This window comes from Scardinius erythrophthalmus (genome assembly GCF_964197995.2).
Source record: "Scardinius erythrophthalmus genome assembly, chromosome: 2".
NCBI classification, from domain to species: domain Eukaryota; kingdom Metazoa; phylum Chordata; class Actinopteri; order Cypriniformes; family Leuciscidae; genus Scardinius; species Scardinius erythrophthalmus.
Window position 1 is genome coordinate 50,176,093 of NC_138222.1, and position 23,398 is coordinate 50,199,490.

The 23,398-nt window shown below is 38.7% G+C and overlaps 1 protein-coding gene across 1 annotated transcript in view; it reads left to right on the forward strand.

The window, feature by feature from the left end:
- Positions 1–23,398, forward strand: part of abhd17c (abhydrolase domain containing 17C, depalmitoylase) — a 40,412-nt gene that overhangs the window by 11,625 nt on the left and 5,389 nt on the right. Inside the window, exon 2 of the mRNA XM_081359298.1 lies at positions 10,884–11,063. Coding sequence (XP_081215424.1) covers positions 10,884–11,063 — 180 coding nt within the window. The remainder of the gene's footprint in view (positions 1–10,883; positions 11,064–23,398) is intronic.

The window sequence follows — 23,398 nt, forward strand, 5'->3', positions numbered from 1 at the left end:
TTCCGTTTCCATGGAGACCCTGCCCTGTCTATCACTCCAGTCACTGGATCAGCATTTTCCCAGACATTTTCCCATTATCCCAGCCGCTCCCCTAATGTCTCTAAAGAATAGGTAGGTGTGTGCCTATTCATTGCGTGCCGTTTTTCCATGCCTGCCAGTTAATTTCAGAGCGACATCTTTTCATAATTCCCAGAAGAGGACGGACAGCAGTTTTAATCAGAGAACGTCCACCGGTACAATTTATCGGATAAGCTTGAGCCTGAGACTTACATGGTCCATGGCTCCCCATCCCGTTTTCCCATTTCAGATTAAGGTTTTTCTCCCTTTGAACACAGGACATGGGGGCTCCTAGTACTAGTAAACCGTTTACAGCAAAGCAGTAAATCCCAAATGATAAGAGGAGCAGCCGGTCACTAGAACCTTCCAGTAAAAACGGCGGCAAACTTACAAGGGTAGTTTCAGTGTGATGGACTTAGATTGTTTTGCACCAACCAAATAGAAAAGGAGATATGTGCTTCTATTAAATTACTTTGAGCTCAAGGCAGCACCAAACTAGCTGACTCGAAACGACTCAATTTTAGTTGGGGTTGTCCTATTGACTTTCTTCTGACGTCTCGCCCTCATCTGTTAGGGGTCGTTCATGCTCTCAGATTCAAAATGAAATCGAGGTGATGGACTAAACGGTTGTCTTACTCTTAGATGTTTCTTTTGTTTCCTTCTGAAATAAGAACAGAATAACCGCACGAACAGTCTGAGTTGTTTTATACTGTTAATGGGATAGTTCACTTAAGAATTCTAATATATTATTTAATCTTCATGTTCTTTCAAACCTGAATGCAAAAGATATTTTGAAGATTTTTTGGTTCCAAAACAAACCATTGACTTTCATTGAATGGACCGATATTGATTGAACAGTCTTTCTACAAAATATCATCTTTTGTGTTCTTCTACAAATGAAAAAGTCATACAGTTTTGGAATTACATAGATGAGTAAATGAAAGATAAGTCGCGTTTCCACCGAAATTACCCGGAACAATTTGTCCCAGGAACTTTTTTCCCCCAGACCTGTTGCTCTCTGCGTTTTCACTGCAGTCTAATGTACCGTGAAGATTAGGCCAATTAGTCCGGTGACATAGGACTGAACGCAGTCAACCAATCAAAATGCGGCATGAACTCAGCCAATCAGCATGTTCAATGCCTAAGTCCCACCCCCGAAAGTTCCTGAACTTTGAAAAAGTAGGTTACTACCTCGCAAAGCAGGGACTTTCTGAGGGGGAAATTTTTACCTGGAACTTCATTTAGACTTTTCATTTAGATTACCACCACAAAGTTCCTAGTACCTGGGCAAAGTTCCTGTGGTGGAAATGCGGTTATAGATTACAGAATTTTCAATTTTGGGTGAACTATCCCTATACTCTTATCTATAATATATTTGTCCCTACTGAGTGCTATGGGAATGAGTCCTAAAATCTGGAAACGAGTTTCCATTTTTGAACTTCCAGTTCCACCATCCCAAGGTTTTTTATTTTATTTTGGTTAAAAGCCTAAAATAAGGTCTGTAGTTTACACAAACTCAAGATACTTTCACATTTTCTATGACACACAATACATCAATAAGACTCCACTCGTGATTTAAGCGTTTGTCTTGAAACAAGTTTCTAACATGTGGTTAAATAGGACTACAGAGGCTGTCTGAGACGTCATCACGACAGGTAAACTTATCCACTCGCTAGTCTGCTTTCATAGCCTTATTGTGTTTATAATCGTGCACTTACTATTTTAAACTATTTTAGATCAAACTTTCCAATTTGTAGATTTTAAATAAATATTACAAGTTGTCAGATGCTTAATGATAGTGATATTGAAGTCGTTCAACCTTGGTGTATTTCGTTTTTAGCCTAATTTTAGCTTTGTATTGTATTTAGGCTTAAATTCTTAATATTTGTTGATTTTTGAAGATTATCTTGATAAACAAAATGCGTAACAATCATATCTTTCGATAATACAAAAGCTAACGGAAAAATCCTGTTCGATCTTTGTGGTGGGAACCAGGGTGATGCAGACTTGCAGGTAAGGTTGGCACACAAAGTAATCCTTGCTGCACTCTATGGGGCAGCTTTAGTGAGGGGGATAAAAGATTTATATTCAGTGAAAATACTGTTCTGACCTTACTTTCTTATTTTATAAGTCTTTTTAAGTGTAGTTAAACCCCTCAGTATAACAACTGTCATTTGCTGAGGTAAACATTTAGACCAGATCAAAGAAGGACAGTAGATTATCAGTTCTTCAGTGTGAGAAGTAGCTCAGTGGTCTCAAAGACCTCAAGAGGCCACCACAGACTACTTTCAAGCTAGTCGGATGTTGTGTTTTGAGTCAGCAGGGCTAATAACTGCTCACCCGCTGAGATGTGCGGCTGTATCTCCGTCTGATTCATCTACTAGTCTGTCAATGAAGCTTATGACTGAGAAATGGTTGGTAAGAAGCTTGCATCACAGTGTGAGGGTTGAGCTGAGAAAGGAAGCAAGTGTGTTTTGCAGTGAAGCTTGGACTAATTTTTAACTGCCCGGGGTTTGTGTGACAGACATGGCAGCCATAAAATCTGGCTCGTCCTCCCTCTGCTTTTCACACCTACGCAGTATTTACCACAGTTCGGCTCTCTTCACTGATCCTTTTAAATTTGCTTCCTTCACTTCTTGTAGTCCTTCCCAGTTTTGTGAATACGTTTCTGTTGCTGACTGCATGCTAACTACACCTGCATGCTCACGCAGGTGTCTTTAATATACTGTAGTCCGGATGCTGGAATTATACTCTTGAGGACCTGAGGTCAGGAAAATCAGCTTTGATTCGATTCAGCTCTGATCGGGCCTCCTGTGTCGGCTGCTGATTTTCAGTTGTGACTCCTGCACAAAACTAGGATGAAACTTCTGTTTATGCTCTTTATTATGGAAGCATTTACATTGAAATGAATTCCAGCTAGCTTATGATGGATATTTTGGTGGTTGTATTACTCTATAGCGGTGGTTCTCAACCTTTTTTACTCAAAGGCCCTTTGTTGTCCAACACAATATTCAAATGCCCCCCATGTAGGCTAAGATGATCTAAGTATTTCTGCTGTAATTATGAGAAACTGTATTGATATAGGAGAATTTATATGTTTAAATAGGATTCATTTTGTGATTCTAGACGTTCCAAGAATGGCATGAGCGTAAGTAAATGATGTCAGAATTTTCACCTTTTGGGTGTACTATCCCTTTTTTTTTTTTTTCCAGGAAGGCAAATTCAAATTTGCAAGAATATTTGCATTTTATTGCATCTGTGTGGTGTTTGACTCCTCCATTGTGAGAAGTAATCTCATGAACCTGAGGTAAGCTGGTGTTGGTAGGTCACTCCTGCCTGCGCAGGAAAGCAGTGAAAGGATTTTAAAGTGCTTTGGGAGCTTGTAAATGCAATAAATGAAACCTTTTTGCAACATTTACATGTGGAGTATCTCTTTAAAGAGACACTTGAGGTCAGAGGATATCCTCTTAAAACAGCCGTTTTTTACTGCCAACACACAGACAGGTGAATGCATGTATGTCATGCTGTATTACCGAACATTTATACTGGATGTGTTACATGGGTGCAGTCGTTTTCTTGAGCATAGAGAATAACATGCCCTGACAGTTTAGAACTGAGTCTTTGGTGTCAATTGTGGGATTGAGGTTTTCGGGTATTTTTTTTTTGTAATTGCAAGTAGGATTGGCGTGTTAGAATGAAACTCATGTCAGGCTTTGTGACTTTGTTACTTAGTATTCAGTAGTTCTGTTCCCAAACAGAATGAACTGCCTTGCTGTCTACTGCCTACATAGGCAGCATCCTAAATGCAATTGTGATTGATTTGGAATGCAATAGATAGACAATGGCCATATGTGAATCATACAAATAGTGCTTCTCACATTCATTGCATTGGAGAATCAACTCAGAATTGGTTCCAATAGAGTTTGGGATTAACATTGCTTTCAATATTTTTTCAAAATTAATATCAGTATTTTTGGTACTGAATATCTATAATCAACATTTCTCACTTTATCCTTGTTGCACATATGTAGGTGGCTCACTTGGATTTGGAACTGATCCAGTATCACGCATGATGTGAAATAAAGTCTTGAAATCGTTTCAGAGCTGTTCGAAAGGGGCTATACAAACGTTCCTGAATTTTAACCTTGCTAGCATTGAACTGCTTTGGATTCTTCTCACAGTGCACTGGAGCTATAAAGTTTTTGTCTGTGCAAGGACAGCTAATGAATTGCCTGAAAATTAGTAATGGATAAAGCTCAAGTTATTATCAGTAATGCCGGCTAATTAAAATGCCCTTTTCACCCACAGCTAGGAACACTGAACCACATCATTGTGACATTCATTTACTGCAGAGACAAAATGGCATGTGGATGAAGATGCATGAAGTCCTCTAATCCTGCACAGCTGGGTGGCCATGTTAAGAAGGATTTCACCAGCAAATTAACACCAGTTTTTGTTGTTGTTTGTAGTCTTGTTCAGTGCACATTCTAAACTTTTGTTCGCATAATAACTCATCTTTTGCCATTTTCAACATAGAAGATGGAGGTCATAAGATGAATATGTCGCTCAAGTGCAGGGAAGTTCATAAAGTTTTATACACTTCAGCTGATTTTAGCAAATAAAACAAGTTGCATCTTGTTTTGTGTTAACATTCAAATATTTAAAGGTGCTGCCTGCATGCAAAACAACAAAATATCACATCCCTGCCTTTATATTAGATGGAACACTTGTCCATGAAAGCAATAGTCTGCAATAGCTCTGTAAACTTTAAGAAAAGGTAACCACAGGTTGTGTGGTCCAGCCAGTCTGAAGACTTGACAAAATTAGATTTGAAGCAAAAAAGTATTTGAAAATAAGGTTAAAAGTTAAAAGTTGATTCCCCTATGGAGACAATTAATTGGATTTCTACTTCCCGAAACCAGCCTTTTTCAGTCCAATTCAGTCTGGTGCAAGAAGATACAGAACAGCTAACATTTCTTTCAGGATGGTTAATGTTGCTTTTTTGCATGTGACACAATGTTTCTAGCATGAGGTACTTTACTTATCCAAACTGAAAGCGGAAACTCATTTTCAATTGTGCAATTCATGCCAAGAGCCCCCTAAAAAATGTTGCTTGCAAACAGTTTTTTCCAGAATGCAAGGCAACTTTTGTATAGCCATCAATTGTGCATTTCTATCGGATAACATTAGACTCCTCCTGTAAGCAATCTCTGCTACTCCATTACACATATCAGTGCTCACTTGAAGCATCAGACATTTGCATATCCATAATTCATATTCATATGGATTAGCTACTTAAGAATTTGTTAGGCATAGACATGCATCTGTTTCCATTGAGAACCCAGCAGGGCATTCACAGCAAGCGAGAGGTGACTTATTTTCGGGGTAAACCTTTTGGGTTGGCAACAGCATGCGGATTTCAGCCCAAAATCCATCTGTAAATGTTTACTTTGGCGGAAGGACGGTCTCGCGAAACAGACTACTGTGTGTGCGCCGTACGTCCTGTGCAGAATCACAGAGCTCCTATTTTTTTTCTTCCAGATTAACATATGCACACAAAAACACATATCTCTTTCCCGCTCTCTCTCAGGTTTTGTATTGTTTCAGCTCGGGAAAACATGGCAAATCACTTGCAAGTCTAGCTGTTTGTGCCGCTTTGGCTATAAACACAGAAATGTGATTTTTGTTCCAGTTGTTCCATGGAATCGGACCCCGGTGCTTGTTTGGACAAGCCATTTCTCATTGCCTTAATTCAGGCTAAGGAAACACAGCATTTGCATCAACTTGTGTGTTTTCGCTTGTGTGCACATGCTTGTGTTTTCAGTAGTTTTCCACATAGGAAAAAAGGGGATGTTTGTGCTAGACGCAGCGTGTTTGTCCTGGCTCGAAGAGTTTTCCCTCTTAAGAGTTTTTCAGATCGATTCTGATGTTTTCTCAGTGTTTGGAAATGGATTTGTTTTGGCAGATCCTTCAGGTATTATTCACACCCTTGTTCTCGCTATCTCACCATCAACGTTTGGATCTTTCCTTAAATGTGATTTTAGTGTCAGATAAGAATAATTAACTTCCATGAATGTTCTCGTTAACACTTTACATAAAGCCTTTATGTAGAATGCATTAAGACATGACAAACAACCAATTTCAGATGCATCAAGGAATCTGCAAATATTAATGCATTTTAACTTTGGTTACAGTTATTTATAAAAAAAGCATTATAAATACCTTTTATAATGCATGTTTTTTATAAATAACTGTAACCAAAGTTAAAATGCATTAATATGCATTAATATATAATATATATGGCTTTAAGTAAAGTGTTACTTACCATTTCCATTCTTTTCAGACAATGAACTAGCAGCTCTATCTGCAGTCCGTGCATGAGTGACAAAGGATATTGAGGCTTGAAAAGAGTCCGGTTCCCTTTCCATACTGCACGTTTGCTCATCCATACTAATTTTGACTCATCCAGAATCCTGATATCCAGCTATGTTCCGTCCTTCTCCAAGAGTTTGTTTTCATCTGGGCCTTCAGCAAAGATGAAGTTTCTTGATTCTGTGATGTAGTTGTTTTTTAAAGGCCTGTTCACACCAAGGGCGATAACTATATTCTTTATAAAGATAACGATAAAGATGTAGTTCTAAAAATCTTTCTTAATATTAAAGAATAGCAGAGTATAAAAACAGAATATAGTTATAATCGTTCTTGGTGTGAACAGGCCTTAACCTTGTGTTTTGTGTCATTGTTGCATTTACTGATGGTTGTTTGAGTTTTTTCCAGCTTGACATCCTTCTGGAGTTTTGTGGTGTGCTGTTTTTCTCGAAACATAACAGCATGTACTTTTCACTGAAAAGTTCCAACTTTTGTCCTCTCCGTTTACACAGAACTGCAGCAGTGGTGTTGTTAAATGTCTTGGTGGTCTTCTGCAAGTTGTAAGATGGACAGCAATATGTTGATTTTGTCCTCTGTAACCTCCTGTGAGCAACTTCTTGTGCTGTGTTTTTCTTGGGCCTTGGTAGATCAGTGAATTATCAAGAGATAGGAGATCCTGCAGGTCCTTTGAGAGATGCCTGAACACGCAGACTCTCTGATCCTCAAACATAAATGAAAAGTATGACTGGAAGATCCTCTAGTGGGACACCAGTCTCAGCTGTCATCCAAGGATCTTTGTAACTTCTCTGAAGACTCCATGACATGCCCTTGCATTCATTTTTATAGGACACTTCTAGGAAGTAGCAAGTGTTCTGACTTCCTGCTCACATTTTTAAACTTCTTTTTCAGTTCTAAATTCTTATTCCATTTGGAAAGTTCTTGTATCCGTTGAATGCTGTGACTGCATCTGTTTGATTCAGGAACCTTGTAGGGCTGTGCGATTAATCTAATTCGTAATAAAATCATGATGTGTGGCACAGTGCCAGGTAATTTAATCTAAATAAAGAGCTAGTAGAATTGTAAAATGTTTCGATGTGATTTATCATTTAATTAAATTACTTATTTAATAATCAAATATAACGACTAACATCGCCATCGCCGCCTCAGATGCGTGCTTGTCAGAATGTGTACGCTCTTCGGAACGTGTAATCGACGGCAACCAAACCCAATGATTTCACAGTGATTTAATAAAATGGTTCTCATCTTATGTAATATGACAGTCCCAATCATAGTTATTATTATCCGTGCATTGCTGCTTGAGTTGCGCGCTGAATGAACACTGGTAAACTGGAGAACTTTGCTAGCGTGTTATTTAACTCAAAGAAACGCATCCTATATGAGATTAATCAGATATATACAAAATAAATATTACTACAAGTTTATATCTGCACAAAATGACGCGAATGCACAAGTGAACTTGAACTAATTTACATGCCATTCAGAATGACTCATGTTGTGGACTGATTAACCTGCTTAATCGACAATTAATCGATCGTCGATTAATCATTAACATCCCTAGTAGAAATGCTATCATGCGGTGAGATTCTGCAAAAAGACACAAGTTCAACGGTTAAAGACATTCATCTAGCTTGTGTTTACATAGAATTAAAATTGGCACATTCCAAACCGGGGGTCCGCACTTCGCACATGGATTCCTCAGTTAGCTGGATTTCACTGTTGACGATTTGGCATGATCCAAGATAGTTAGTTTCTTCGAAGCTCATCCTGGAGTTGCTGTCATAGCAAAAGTAAAGACTTAAAAGAATTGCTAATTACACCATTGAAATAAAAATGTACAGCCTGTTCAAATACTAGAAATCATGAAATAATGTGGAATCATGTAACAAAGTACATATTTAATTTATCAATAGCCGCTTTCCGACCATGTAGTTCTAGGAACTTAGTTCTAGGAACTGTCCACTTCTAAACAGTTCTAAGAACTACTCTCCCCCAAACTCGGTTTTGCTGTTTGCGTTCGCACTGGCCAAGTGGCCATAGGAACTGGTAGGAGGGGTAAGGGAGTGACGCAAGCACGGTGACTTTTATTTTGACGGCGCGACAGACCTTTATTTTGGTGGCGCTGAGAACGCCAGAGCAAACAATGCTCGCATTCTCTGTGTTTATTAGTTAGCGATCTGTCTAACAGTACTGTTTAATATCTTATTAGATAGAACTGTTATAGAAAGTAGACAGTATATGAAAAAAGGTTATTAGCCTACATTAAACATGTTTGGCTTGGTCCCCTCAAAGTTGCGTTGGATTTTCTCTTCAGCATTTGAGGTTTAGAGACCCATCTATCACTGTTTTCCATTTTTGTACAGTTAGTTTATGGAGTAAATATTTAGGCTATAATGTGTTTACATTCTAGCTGTTTTAAAAATGGCGGGTGCTGGTGTTCCGCGTGTGTTCGGTCAATCAGCGTACACTAACGTCACGGATAGTTCCTATAGTGCTGGTTTAGACCCCACTCTGAAGTAGGACCTAAATTAGTTCCTACAAATGGAGTTCCTAGAACTAAAATCGTTCCTAGTTCCTGCGGTGCGAACATGCCGACATCCGGGTACTTTAGCCAATAGTTCTAAGAACTGTGAAAAGGTTCCTCCGGTCGGAAAGCGGCTTATTATAACTTTTGTGTAGGTTTTGGTCGCTTGGCTGTTTCCTTATTTGGGTCCAGAAATTCAGCAAGTTTTTTGTCAGGTGTGTGATGTACTTTTTTTAATATGATTTCATCATTACGTTGTTGTCTTGCTGCCAGCCAGTCGCTGCATTTCTGATCATGGTTTAGAGTATCGATACATCTGCCCTTTCCAATGAACACAAGAACGCGCGGTAATCTCAGACAACTTAATCCAGATATTTTAGTCAAATCCACAAATTCGTTTGAAGAATCAAATTAGCCAGAGATCAGTTATCACGATTAATTAATCGGAGATGATTTGACAGATGCCGCATCTTCTAAGCAATGTTCAAAGAACGGACACTTGGTGAACAAAAAAATTATAACACAGGCTTTTGCGAACTGGTAAATTGTTCCCTCATGGCTATGGAAGATTGTGGTAATTATGTTTTTATTTATGCATTTATTTATTTTTCTTAATTATATATTTTCTAATTTATTTTTCTTATTTGACTGTTTACCTTAAGCAAGTCAATAAGTTCAACTTGCGCTTTGACAACTCAGTGAATTGAATGGATTAGCTTGATTTCAGTGCTTGCTTAAAGGGAGAGATTTTTAGTGAATAACATTTTAAATTATTTGTGCTGTCACATGACAAGTCCATATAAATCATATTTTTATATGATGTCAGTCATTGATAATTACTTCTTAATACTTTGGTTTAACTCTTTAAATAAGGTTTCAGTTTATAAGCCATTCTTAAAAAAAATCCAGTTCATTCAAAATGGTTCACAAACACATTTTCCATAATGTTAGCTGACTCACAATGTGGATTGTTCTTGATGGAGATTAGTCACCTCGTTGATGTGTTTTCTCTTGGCTCTCATCTCCAGAAACTTGATTTTTCACTCTGAATTTCACACTGTGTCTAGCAGCTCGGTCACATCGGTGGTTGTTTATTTACTGGAGTGGTTTCTGCCTGTGTGGGAGATGGAGACCTCATGTTCTGTTACCTGATAAAATCTCGCCACCGCTCTCGCAGGGGTAGTCCAGTTCAGAGGCTTGTGTAGCCAGCGGTCTCCAGGGTACACTTTTGTATCGCTGTGTTTGGATGGAGGACTTCCAACTCACGGCTGTTTTGTGTCTCTACCTTGTCTCACCTTGCCCTTGGCAAGCCTATGATAAATCTGATCTGAGGTCAGACATCAAACACGTTTTCTTTCTTTCGGGGACCCCGGTGCACACCTTGCGGCCGCTGCCGCTGATCAGGTGTCAGGCCTGACTGCAAAACCAGCCGGGAAAGTCAGAGAACAAAAAACATTTAAAAACCACCTTTCCACCACCATCTGAGCCTTGACTTCTTGCTCATTGCCTCTAGCATTTCCTTTGAGCGCATCTTAAAGTTTCAAATAAAGCGTAGCCAAGTCCTGTGTTCACAAGCTCAGGGACTCGTTCAGTTCTTTTTATGGAGTCTGAATCCATGCTGTCGGTTTAAATTTATGTTTCTGTTTTTAATGATTTCTCCTCTGTTTTTGGCCTAACATGCCATTTTGTCCAATTGGATTGTCTAATATGCCTTGATGGAAATTTATTTAGCCACAAATCGTATTGTTGCTATAGATACGAGTGTAATTCAAAGTAAACAGCTCAAGCTGTTTGTGTTGCGACGTATTTTCTGCCGAGTTCACCCACATAGACGTGGATGCCAGATTTGTACCACGCTTGGAATTGTTGATATGAAACAATGATTTACAGCTGTTGTTTCTTTTTCCTTCTGAAGGTATGGAGTGACCCCAGAAAACATCATCCTGTACGGTCAGAGTATAGGGACGGTGCCGACAGTAGACCTGGCATCCCGGTACGAGTGCGCGGCAGTGATCCTTCACTCTCCCCTCATGTCCGGCTTGCGTGTGGCCTTCCCTGACACCCGCAAAACTTACTGCTTTGATGCCTTCCCGAGGTAAAATGCAAACATCTGTGATCCAGAATGTAATGCTTGTGAACGCAGGCCCTTCTAGCTGCACTATTGTTGAAAAGATTATTTTTCTTTTTTCAGTAAAGGATGCATTAAATTGATCAAAAATGACAGTAAATACACGTTGGTAATGCTTTACAGTATAGGTTCCATTTATTAACATTAGTTAACTACATTACTTCAATGAAACGTACTTCTGAAGCATTTAGTTAGCTTACATAATGTTAATTTGGTTAATGTTAAAGTTGGATCTGTTCATATTATTTAATGGCCCTAAGCTACCATGAATTAACAATGCACAGTTGTATTTTTGTTAACTAACATTAACAAAGATTAATATACTGTAAAAATGTGTTGCTTATTGTTACTTAATCTATTGAATAATGAGACATTTAGGGCTGCCCCCAACTAAAGATTTTTCTAGTCGACTAGTCGTTTGCCATTAGTCGACTAATCGCACGTTTATATTAATTTAATTAAATATATACTGGGGGGGTGGAATATATGCCTCACACTAGGGCTGAACGATATTCTGTTTTAACATCGACATCGCGATGTGCGAATGAGCGATAGTCACATCGCCAGAACATGCGATGTGAAGGATAGTAGCACACATAGTGTATTAAGAGAACGGTTGCACACAGTAAACACGAGTTTGTTATATGGCTTTTTGCTGGGGTGACATACACGTTCCGCATGCCTGCACAGTGATTGATTCGCTGTGCCGCAGCTTACCGCTCACAGCCAACATTCACAAATGGCCGACAAAGGATCCGCCGAAAAATAAAAATAAATAAAAATGAAGTCAAAATCAGCTATTTGGGACTATTTCGTCTACAAAAAGGAGGATGTTGACCAGAAAGAGGTACTTTGCTCGAGTGTTATAAAGTTGTGGATGGTTGTCTTTTTTAAAAAGTCTTTTATTTTTCGTTTTTGCATTTGAGGAAAAAACAATGTTATACGTGACAGTTCTCAATTACGGACGCGACCGTTATGAAAGTGGCACTAAAAGACTGCTTTAAAACTTTCACAGAGACCTCAAACAGAAAGCACAAAGCTTTTAAGCGAATTTCGTCTAATTGTATTAGGGCTGCACGATTTGGGGAAAATGTCATATTGCGATAATTGAGGTCAATATTGCGATTACGATTGCGATATGCGATATAATAAACAAATGGTTTCATGAGTCAACTTGCTTGGTTCTCAAGGAAAATAAATGCACACACAGATTAGTGATAATCAGCCTAAAGAAAAAAGTTCTTTAGTCAAGAGCAGTGAGTGTTTTTCTCTGTTCCAGATTTTTTTTTTGATTGCATTTTAACAAGAACAAAACATAATTTACATACAAGAGTACATATAACCATACATGTCAGGGGTAAAGAAAAATAATAATAAAAAAAGCAAAAAAAAAAAAAAAAAAGAATAACTTTAGCGACAGATATAATTAGTGGCTACTGTGTACTATCCCTTTAAGACCAGCCGCTTTCAGAGACGTGGATCTCACACGCGCCTCATTCTTTCACGAGTCATCACAACTCTTCACGTTCATCATAAGACTACTCTTATGTTATGAAGACACTCGACAAAAAGACATTTTGGCATAATTGTGTGTGTTATTGTTCGTTCAAGCTCGAAAGAGAACTGTATTCTGGCATGCTGTTTTGTGCGCACGCACGATATTAGCGCAAGTCTTTCTGTGTGTCACAGTCAGACATTCACAGGCAGCGCGTTCATTTTGGCATACATGTGTGTTGTTCGTTCTACCGCGAAAGAGAACTTGATACTGGTGCGTGTCTATCTGTGTGTGTCTGTGGAGGACATTCACAGCACAGGCAGCTCGTTCTTTTATGTATTATCGCGCATGAATGGTTTAAAAGTATTTGCATTAATAAGTGCGTTAACAGCGCTAATTTGTTTATTTAATATAAAATCGCAACATTTTGCGTCATATAATCGCGGAGGCTTGACATCGCGATTGCGATACGATAATCGTGCAGCACTAAATTGTATCTTAATTTTAATCAGTGTTTCATTATCCAATTTCCTGGATTTAATAAATAAAAAGTAAATATAGCAGACATAATCACGACACGGAGGAGAAATATATCTATTACAGAAATCTCTATTTTTAAACAGAACCATTCAAAACAAAATAAAACTATGTATTTTTTTTTTTGCAACTAACCGACTAATAAAATCTTGGTCGACTAAGCCTGTTCTAGTCGACTAACTTTTAGTCGACTATTAGGGGCCGCCCCTAGTATTGTAAGCGTTACAGACATTTTTAATGTCGCAAAAGATTTAGATTTCAAATAATTGCTGTCCTTTTGAACTTTCTATTCAAAGAATTATGAAAAAATGTATCATGTTCCTCACAAAAATATTAAGCATCACAACTGTTTTCAACATTGATGAATATAAAGTGTTTCTTGAAGCATATTAGAATGATTTCTGGATCATGTGACACTGAAGACTGGAGCAGTGATGCTAAAAATTCAGCTTTGCATAACAGAAATAAATTACATTTTAAAATATATTCCACTAGAAAATGGTTATTTTAAATTGTAATATTTCAGAATATTTGTCTTTACTGTATTTTTAATCAAATAAATGCAACCTTGATGAGCATAAAATAATTTAAAAAATGGAAAAAATATCAACCTCAAACTTTTGAATGGTGGTGTTTTTTCTTATGCGTTGTTCCAAACTTGTGTGCAATATGCTTTAGATGATCCATGAATGGACTGAACGGGTGGTTGGCATCTAGGATCAAACCAGTAACTGGTAACAGCCTGAAGCTGTACACAGTTCATTGCGTTACCCACACAGATGGTTGCAGGAAACTCCGGAATCTGAATGAGACAAGAGTTGAATCGGAGTTAACCGCCATCTCTCAAGCTTTGTTCCCTTACTTCCCCTTACCAAGTAAAGTTTTGATTTTATACTCTTTTGGAACTTCCCTGAGAGTTTTTATAACTTAGGAAGTGGCTTACATTTTAACCACACTGAGCTATAAAGTGCTAAAAGTTGCCATTTTCCTTCCTTTCAGCATTTCAAGTGATGGCTTTCAAGTATCTCACAGCTGTATCCATTTGTGTTTTTTATTTTTTTTTTTTAAGTGAAAGTGGTTGCAGGCACCGAGTAATGCAATGAAAGTTGAACTGGCTGTCAGCTATTTGAGATTTTTCATCATGTATTAAAATAAAACTTGTTTTTATAATAAAAAACTGCCACTCGTGAAAAAAAAAAAAAAGCAACAGGTAGTTATGTATTGATAAGCTAAAAATCTTAAAATTAGGATAATAGGGGTACTTTGTTTTTCAGTTAATCATTTTTCAATGATTCTCAAATGACTCGTCCAATTATTCATCTTTCTAAATCCCTCCTTTCCGTGAGCCTACTCTTCTCTGATTGGCTAGATGACCCAGTCTGTTGTAATTGGTCTACCGCTTACAGCGCTTGTCAGAAACTATACGACCATTACCATAACTGAATTTCAGCTCAGGAGGCATCCTCAGGCCTCAGCGATTGTACACGCTGTAAAAACAGTAATGATAACGTTGATTAGTCACTTTGATGTACATTATGAGATTTTGCAACTAATTCCTCACCATCAGCATTTACAAGAGCATGTCCTTCAACAAACATGTATATTTCTAATTTATTGTGGTTCACATGCGGGAACTGTATCAATAACGATGCATACGTTAGCTGAGCACTAACGTGAATGACTGATGTAACAAACGTTTGTAAAACAATCTTGCTCCATCCTTTATCATTACTCAAAGTAGTAAGAACAGCAGACAATCTGCATTAATAGACACAATTTAAAGCAATGGGGGGCCACAGCTGATTTGCAGAAATATTTCAGTAAGACAGAAATAACGTGAGTTAACACACAACTACATATTTTGAACATCTGGTAGAAAATATATACATCAATAATTATTCAGCGGTAGACAAAGTTTCCAAGTCGCTTTCCCAGAATTGATCGGGAAACACTGCTGTTTAAAAGTTTGAGAATTGTTTTTCTTTTGAAAATGTAATACTTTTATTGAGCAAGGATGCATTAAATTGATCAGAAGTTATAGTAAAGACTTGTACATTGTTAAAAAATATATATTTCAAATAAATGCTGTTATATTGAGCTTTTCTATTCATCAAAAAAAATCCTGAAAAATGTACATCACTGTTTAAAAAAAATATTAAGCAGCACAACGGTTTTTCAACGTTGATAATAAGAAATATTTGCAAATAAACACATTACAAAGATTTCTGAAGGATCATGTGACACTAAATACTGGAGTAATGATGCTGAAAATTTTGCTTTGCATCGCAGGAATAAATTACATTTTAAAATGTATTCAAATATTATACATTGTAGTAATTTTGCTATTACTGTTTTTTTTACTTTTGACCCTCATTTGGTCAGCATAAGAGACTTCTCCCTAAAACGTTTAATAAATCTTACCGACCCCATACTTCTGAACTGTGGTGTATCCTGTCATGATGATGTGAAATGTGTATGAAGGAATATAACACTACAGCATAAGAGGGAAAGAAATGAATGGCTGCCTATTGTAGTGTTGCTATTCTAAGATCTGAGTGATGGAACTTTAATGCCATGCCTAATATGACAGGTCAGCAATTAACACTTGTATATGACTTATACAGTATAAGTGCGCAAATACGCTCACGCACAGGTTGAGTTTCAGTCTCATTAGCAAGGAGATAAACTTTGGCCCTTGCTGTCAAATGTAAATCTCCCGCTAAGTCTACTCTGACAGGTGGTGTTTTTGCTTGGACATGTTGTTGTGAACTACTGTATGTGTAATTGCTCTTAAAAGCCACCCCTGTAACCGGTCAAAAAACCTTGAAGGACAACATGAAACTCCATTTTCTCTTGTACGGTTCTATTACACAGCTTGAGACATGTCTGATTACACAGATTATCTTCAAGTATTCCTGGTAAAATCAAAGTAGTTCTTTTGAAACCCCCAGTCGTGATAGCTGACACCTTTGCCTGTTTCTGTCAATGCGCATCTCTTTTCCTTGAATGTGTCAGGTGACACGTGTGGTGTTTCCGATTCTCATTCCCTTCATCTCGGGCTGTAACTACCATGTCTGGCTTCTGAGATAAAGCTGGTGAAAAACAGCCGATGCGTGTACAGCTCACCTGTGCAGCAGAGGACACCTATCTTTATTCCACACTCATTTATATCAGTTGTGATATACCCTCATCACGACCCGCCGTGCATCTTGGCACGTAAACCCTTTCGCTTCAGCTAAACCCCTTCGCTTCAGCTCCCTGCATGTTCTAGTTTATAATAATGTCTATTCTGGCAGTTAGATTCTCCTGCTTCAGTATTTATAGGTAGCTTCATGTCTCATGCTGCTGAAACATTCAAATTCAGAATGAAAAACTTTGTCATGTCGCGTAGCCAGACCTTCAGAGTGACGGCACAGCAGCTTTCATTGGCCGAGAAATGCCTAGAATAGAATAGAATAGAATAGAATAGAATAGAATAGAATAGAATAGAATAGAATAGAATAGAATATACTTTCATTGTCATTGTGCAGTGACATTTTTCCATATGCATCAGACGTTCAGCCAACGTTCAGCCGTGGAAAATAACGGACCGTGGGTGTGACGTCTGAGGCTGAGACTACATGTCATGAGACATTTATTTTTTTTGGTGAATTCCTGCTTTTTTTTTTATTAAATGTTTCAGCAGGGACTGTGTGCGGAAGCGGAGACAAACCACGAATCAATGAGAAATTGTAAGGAAGTAGGAAGCAACTGGCACATGAAATCTCACGTTTCAGGCTCTCCATTGTCCTGTTATGTGTGCGTTAGGTTGACCAGCCAGAATGCTTTTGTAGCTTCATTTTTTGAGCAAAATAAACAAAGTTTATGATACCATTTATGTCAGATGAAATTGCAGGAAGGAACACATTTGAGACCTGTTGGGCCAAAAATACAATGCGCTTTTAAGTTAGCTTTTGATTAGAATAATATTTTTTATATACATATTTTAAAAAAGTGAGCACACTAACTTTTTTAAATTAATGTGACTTGGCAATAACATACACTACCATTGAAAAGTTTGCTTGCTGAATACAAGAAATAATTTCTTTCAGAAAAATAAGAAAAAATATAGAAAAAATAATCTTACTGACTGATGTGCAAAACTGAACAGCAAAATCTAACCATCGAATTGATTTTTGGACAGTACAAGCACATCTGCATTTGAATTGCACAATTAGGAGGTGAACGTAAACTGAATTTGCAATCAGTGAGACTGAGCGCTCGCCGTCCATCTTGATTTCTCAGCATGCATCTCATAACACATCAGTGCAGGCGTGCACGTCGCACCATCAGTTGTGAATGTGAGCTCTTTCTGACGAGATATCGCCACCAGCTGGCATTTACAGTTAAATATGATGACATGGAGAAAGAGCAACATGCACATGATCCCAAAGACATTAATATTTTGGCTAATATTTTCTGCCTATATTTTCTTTTCAGGTAAAAGGCTTCAATGCATGCCAAGTGGACTGACTTGCCTTAAATGGATTTTGGTTTCACTTTTTTGTCATTAACTTTAGTCTTAGAATTCTCAGGGCTTAAAGTATTCCGGCACCATGCCGGATCTCCGGCGTGCGGCCGTGAGGGGAAAAAAAATTGGGAACTTGCATGCGGTTCAATATTTTCGAGTCAATTGATTTCACCTACCAATCATATGAGAGGATCGCTGCTCTAACTAACGTTACAAGCCTATCAGAAGCAGAGCAGGGCGGGTCCTGGCAACACAGTGTGATTGAGATCCATACGTTAGCGTCGTCGGTGAAAGCATGGAGCGCAAGTTCATAAAGCCCGGGGATGATGTCTTACCCACGGGTATAATTTCCTATGCGGACGGGGGGGTATGTCCCCCCACTTTCAAATTCGTTTGTTATGATTTTTAACCGCACGCCGTCATTGCCACAGAGGAGCAGGACCGAGCCTGTAAAATTAGTTCACTGAAAGTTCTAATGCGCAGGTATAGCCGTTGCGACCATAGACTATAAAAAAATAGATTGCGACACAGTTAGTGATGAAACGCGAGAAACAACAACAGGCTAATGTCATTATGGATGAAAAGAAAGAAAGGAGATGTTAGTTGGTTGATTCAGGAAATTAGCTCAGGTCAGGATAATGGGTAACTTCAGACTGTGTTAGATAAATATTAAATGTAGAACATCAGACATCCCAAGTCTCCCGGAAGTTCCGGGAGTCTCCCGCATATTGATAGCGGCTCCCTGATGCCCGCAAATCAGTTAAAATCTCCCGGAAGCAAGAGCGCGCAAGCGTAGCGCGCGCACGGCAGAGAGAGGGAGCGAGAGACCTTGCGTGTGTGCGCTAGTGTGCGTGTGTGCCTCGGGATTTTATCTCTACTCTCGAACCGAATTAATCAGAACCCCCCCCCCCCCCCCCCCCCATCGGAGATTTGTCGAACCGAATTATTCATAACCGAATCGCGCACCCCCCCCCCCCCCCCCCCCCCGTTGGAAATTTCTTGACTCCCGGAAATGACTTTGTGCAGGTTGGGATGTCTGGAACATTCTGTGTAGCTTACTTCAAACCGCAGTATTTTCTGTCAGCAATGTATGAAAAGTGCTGTCAACGTCAACGCATGCGATTCATTTTTGTCCAGCTTTAACATTTTAAAATATTTAACGCAAGTAACGCAGCATCCATCCGTTCTTTCTTTCTGACATCCTTTAGCTAGGGTTATGATCACGCTCTTATTCACGCAAATGCTTTAGAACCATTCCTGCGCGACAAGACAAAGAGAACGCGCTTTCAATGTCCTGACACGTACGACGCACAGAAAGATGCGCGCCAGTATCGAGTTCTCTTTCGCGCTTGAACGAACAATAACACACACATTTATGCCAGAATGTCCTCTTTGTCGAGTATCATCACAAGAACAGTCTTAAATGAGTTAAATAAAATCTTAAATGGTAGAGAGAATGAGATGTGAGATCCTGTCAACAGCGGCAGATCTTAAAGTGACAGGAGCCATTAATTCTGTCTGTCAGTAAAGTTGACCTAAAGAACAGAGGGAGCAGAGAAAATTACTCACTGCTCTTGACTAAAGAACGCTTGTAGCTTTGATAAGGATTAATTTATATTTAATTTATAATTTATGCAGTGCGGACTGTTTTATAACCTTATTCAATTTCTGAATGGTACAGATAAATATGACATATGATGTATTATGGGTTTAATGACGATTGTCTTAAGTTCACTTAAAGGTATAGCGGAGGATCTTTCCGAATTTTAGATAAGAACCGCCCTCTCCACTTTTTGAAAAAATGCACATGCGCACAACACTCTACCTGCTCCCGAGAGGGAACGCCTATTAACGTGTGCGAGGTTCTCCTCGTGCACGCTCTGTTTACAAATTGCTGTCGGCATCGCTCATACAAGATTACTTTCCAAAAGAAGATTTGCACTTTTTCTCCAAATAGCATGCCAAACTTTACCTGTCGAGTAGAAACTTCGCGACTGAGGCATCAGTGGGAAGCCCAACATGTGTTATCAGCGCACGCCATCGTGTGAAACAATCTCCCAAAAACACTCTGATCTTGTTTCTCTCTTCTGAGGCCTTTCTCTTCTTCTCATACAGTTCGTACAAACTTTTTCTCTTGCGACCCTCAGACATTTTCAAAGGACCCGGTGAAACGGCGAGCTTCGATGAATGGCTTAGCTCTAGCTCACCACACATAAACACCTGAAAGTGCGCATGCGCAGAAAGCGAAAACTAAGGGACGAGCCAGGGACGAGCACGTACGACGGCCTTACGTAAACATATCACCAGAATGATTGACACTTAGGTGGACCAATAGTTTACACTACCCACCCGGAAAAAGAAAATCCTCCGCTATACCTTTAAATTAAAAGTTTTTATTTTTTTGAAGACTAACGTTTAAAATTTTTGGGGAAATCATTTTCATGAGATATCAGTAGCTATAATATTAGTGATACTGGCTTTCATTCATAAAAAGATGCCATTAAGATACAGCTGTAATACTTGAAAATAAGTATTCCACCCCCCCCCCCCCCCAAAAAGTTCAGGCTCAGGAATTTTTTTCACTTTAACCCCTGAATTCTACTTTTCGGCTGAGATCAAGTTTCGCCCTTAAGAGGCATCACAAAAGGTCTATGGGTAACAGCTCACATGACTGCTCATTTGGATGTTGATACTCATGGGTTTGCTCTTCAATGCCTTTTTTAAAAATTCTGGCGGAGTTCAAAGGTCTTCCATCCCTGTGTTTAAACTTGCCAAGTGACTATTCATGAAAGATTTTCTTGATCTCTTTCTGCAGTACTTTAAGGGATAAAGGAACAGAAGGAGGTCAGAATAATAAAATATCCGTGTCATTCTTTACAAATCAAGCCTCGGTTAAGATGGGTCTGATTCGTAAAGCGGAATGTGGATTTCTGGATTAAACGCGATTAGACGGTAGCGACCGGTCTGGAACCTCTCTTAATCGCTGATCCCGTTTTATCCGACCTCATATTTAAATCTAATTAAATTGCGACAAGATCAAATTGCAAGATTAAGGGCTGTAATGGGAAGATTACAGCCGTAGCTCTCAGACAGAATGTTGTTGAGGCTTTAGAAACATGTAGACAAAACTAGAAGGAAGGAAACCTCCTCTGTTTCGTTTCTCGTCTCGTTTCGCTCACTCTCTACACCAGTCTGGGTGAAATTAGCGATGGCCGGGGGCACGCTTCATTGTAATCAAAGTGATTCTCTCTCTCTGAGGCAGATGCTCTTTTTCTCGCTCTCTTTTGGGTGATGAATGGAAGGTTGAGTGGCCTGATTCTCTCCTACCCCGTCAGCACTTGTCAGTGTTTCATAATGAGAAGCTACAGTCGTGAGAGATTGAACCGTCTCTGTGTTCTAATAGCTCGCCAGCCGGCCCCGTCAAAGACCCGTAATGAACACGAAGCCAGCTGACGGGAGGTGTTAATGAGCTAGCTGTCTTGACGCCGGCTTGCAATTTGTCGAAAGCATTATGGTTTAACACGTCGTCCGTTTCTCTTAATAAAATGTGAAATCTTGGAGTGGATTCAAAAGATGCAGATTCAAAATTGGGATTTTTTTTTTTTTTTCAAGTGAAAGTTTTGAGTTACTGAAGGGGATTAGCACTGATAAAGTAAATAGTTTTTGCTTTAGATTGACTCACCTGAGATTTGAGTTAGGTGAGGGTTGTTGTGATAGTGCTAAAGGTCAAAGTCCGAGGCTTAATTTGGCACTGTAAACTGTACTCATGTGGTTTAAATCCTGTTTGTTTGTTTTTCATAGAGCACCAAAGGAAAATTTTAATAAACTTCATGTAGCTCTTTCAATACAATAACAGTTCATAATGACCACATCTGCTGCAAGCAGCAACAAATCTATATATAAAGCACCTTAAAAGATCTTTTTTGCAGTCGTCTTAAGTCATATGAGGGTGAACGTTATTTCACCAAGTACAACATGTTCCTGGATCAACATCTTTCTGGATCAACATTTCAGTCATTTTAGGGACAAGTTTACAGTTTTAAAAAAATGTAGGCTTACAAGGGATTTTGGCTTCTACATCAGTGTTGTTCACCGATCATTTCCCTCTGATTTTAGGGATGACTTGGGTGGGGTTAGGTTTAGGGTTAGGGATAGGGTTAGCACTAAACTTTTGGAAAGAAATGTTGTTTCAGGATCTACAAAGTGTTGATTCAGGTATATGTCTGTGGGTAAAATCACATTGACCGTCATATGATAGCTAAGTATTAGACCAATATTTTGATCATTATTCACAAAACAACCTTTGTCTGTTTCTCGTGCAAAGCTATCGTATGGCTTCAGAAGAATTGCATGTATTAAAAAACTTTAAAGAAACGGTGCATTTGGGGGTCGATAGAGACTGATGTTTCATAATTAATATGAACACATCTGTTATTTGATTGTTATGAGTGTAATACAGATGTTCCTCAAGTGTCTTGCAGAACAGCTGTGTTCAGAACGAACCAGTGTTGAGAGACATGCAACAGAAGCCGCTCTGCCATGTACCTGGCTGAAGGTGTTAACACACTAAACGTGATTTAAGCATCCCAGGTCTCTGTTGCGAGTAGCATTTGTTCTCAACTCTATCAGACAACAGAAAACTTTCTGCAGTAGTTATCACATTGCATAGTTGAACTTTACTCTACTCTACTTTCACCAAAATTCGCTCATGCTTAGCGCCTGCCCTCATTGAAAACGATTGACCTCAGGTCGCTTCAAGACGCTGCCAGTGTGAACACCCCGTTCAAACAAACTAAAACACCCTGAACAATCCTTAGATTACAAGTCTGGAAGCAAATCCGGTGGTGTAAATTCTGGAAACCACCACTGCCAAGTCCAGGATTTCTCTTCCAGTCACTGATTCCAGATCCAGCAGACCAGTGGAACTTAGGAGTGGGAGTGTGTCTGTGTGGTTGGGTTGGTGGATGTTCGCAAAGGCTGTGAATGGAGAGTCAGGCTGAATGAAAGTTTGATGACTCGCCTGTCTCTGTAGATTTGCTGGCTGCAGTGTGGCATGGTTTGAATATTAAAATACAGTGAGGGAGAGCCAGTGATGGTTGACTCCTATAGTCAAGGGGTAAAGACAAACAGAGAGATGCTGTGAGTGATAGTGTCATCTTGAATTGGCGCTTCTGGTATTGCTTTCCTTCTCTTCTCTGTGGGCCATGTAGCTCTTTTCATTGAAACATGGGCATCTTTTTAACCCTTCGTCCAGTCAGTAGTGTTGTCGAAAATATAGATTCTTCGATGCATGTTAATTCTGAATTTTCTGAATATATTGTTTTTATACATTTTATGCAGTATCGATACACCAATACCAGCTTTGCTGTCACATTTGCAAAATTTCCAATATTTTTGTGATCTTTCACACATTTCACTAGATTTGAAAAAAAGAAAAACATTTGTAAATCTTTTTTTTTGTAAACACTTTAAGGTCTCCCTGCAGTTTTCCTCCAAAATTAAGTAAAGTAATTAAGACTTAAGTATTGTAATTTTACTACTGTAAATACTTTTTTATTGTATTTTTATAAAAACATTTATTGTATAAGAAATATTGAAATACAGTTGTTATAATAATGCATTATTATTGTGAAATATTTCGTATTAAACCTTTAAATTTTACATTTATTTTTATTCTTACTGAGCAGTTGTATTACAATTAGGGCTGTCAGTAGATTAAATCGCACAAAAAGTGAGCAAGTTATCGCGATTTAAAAACTT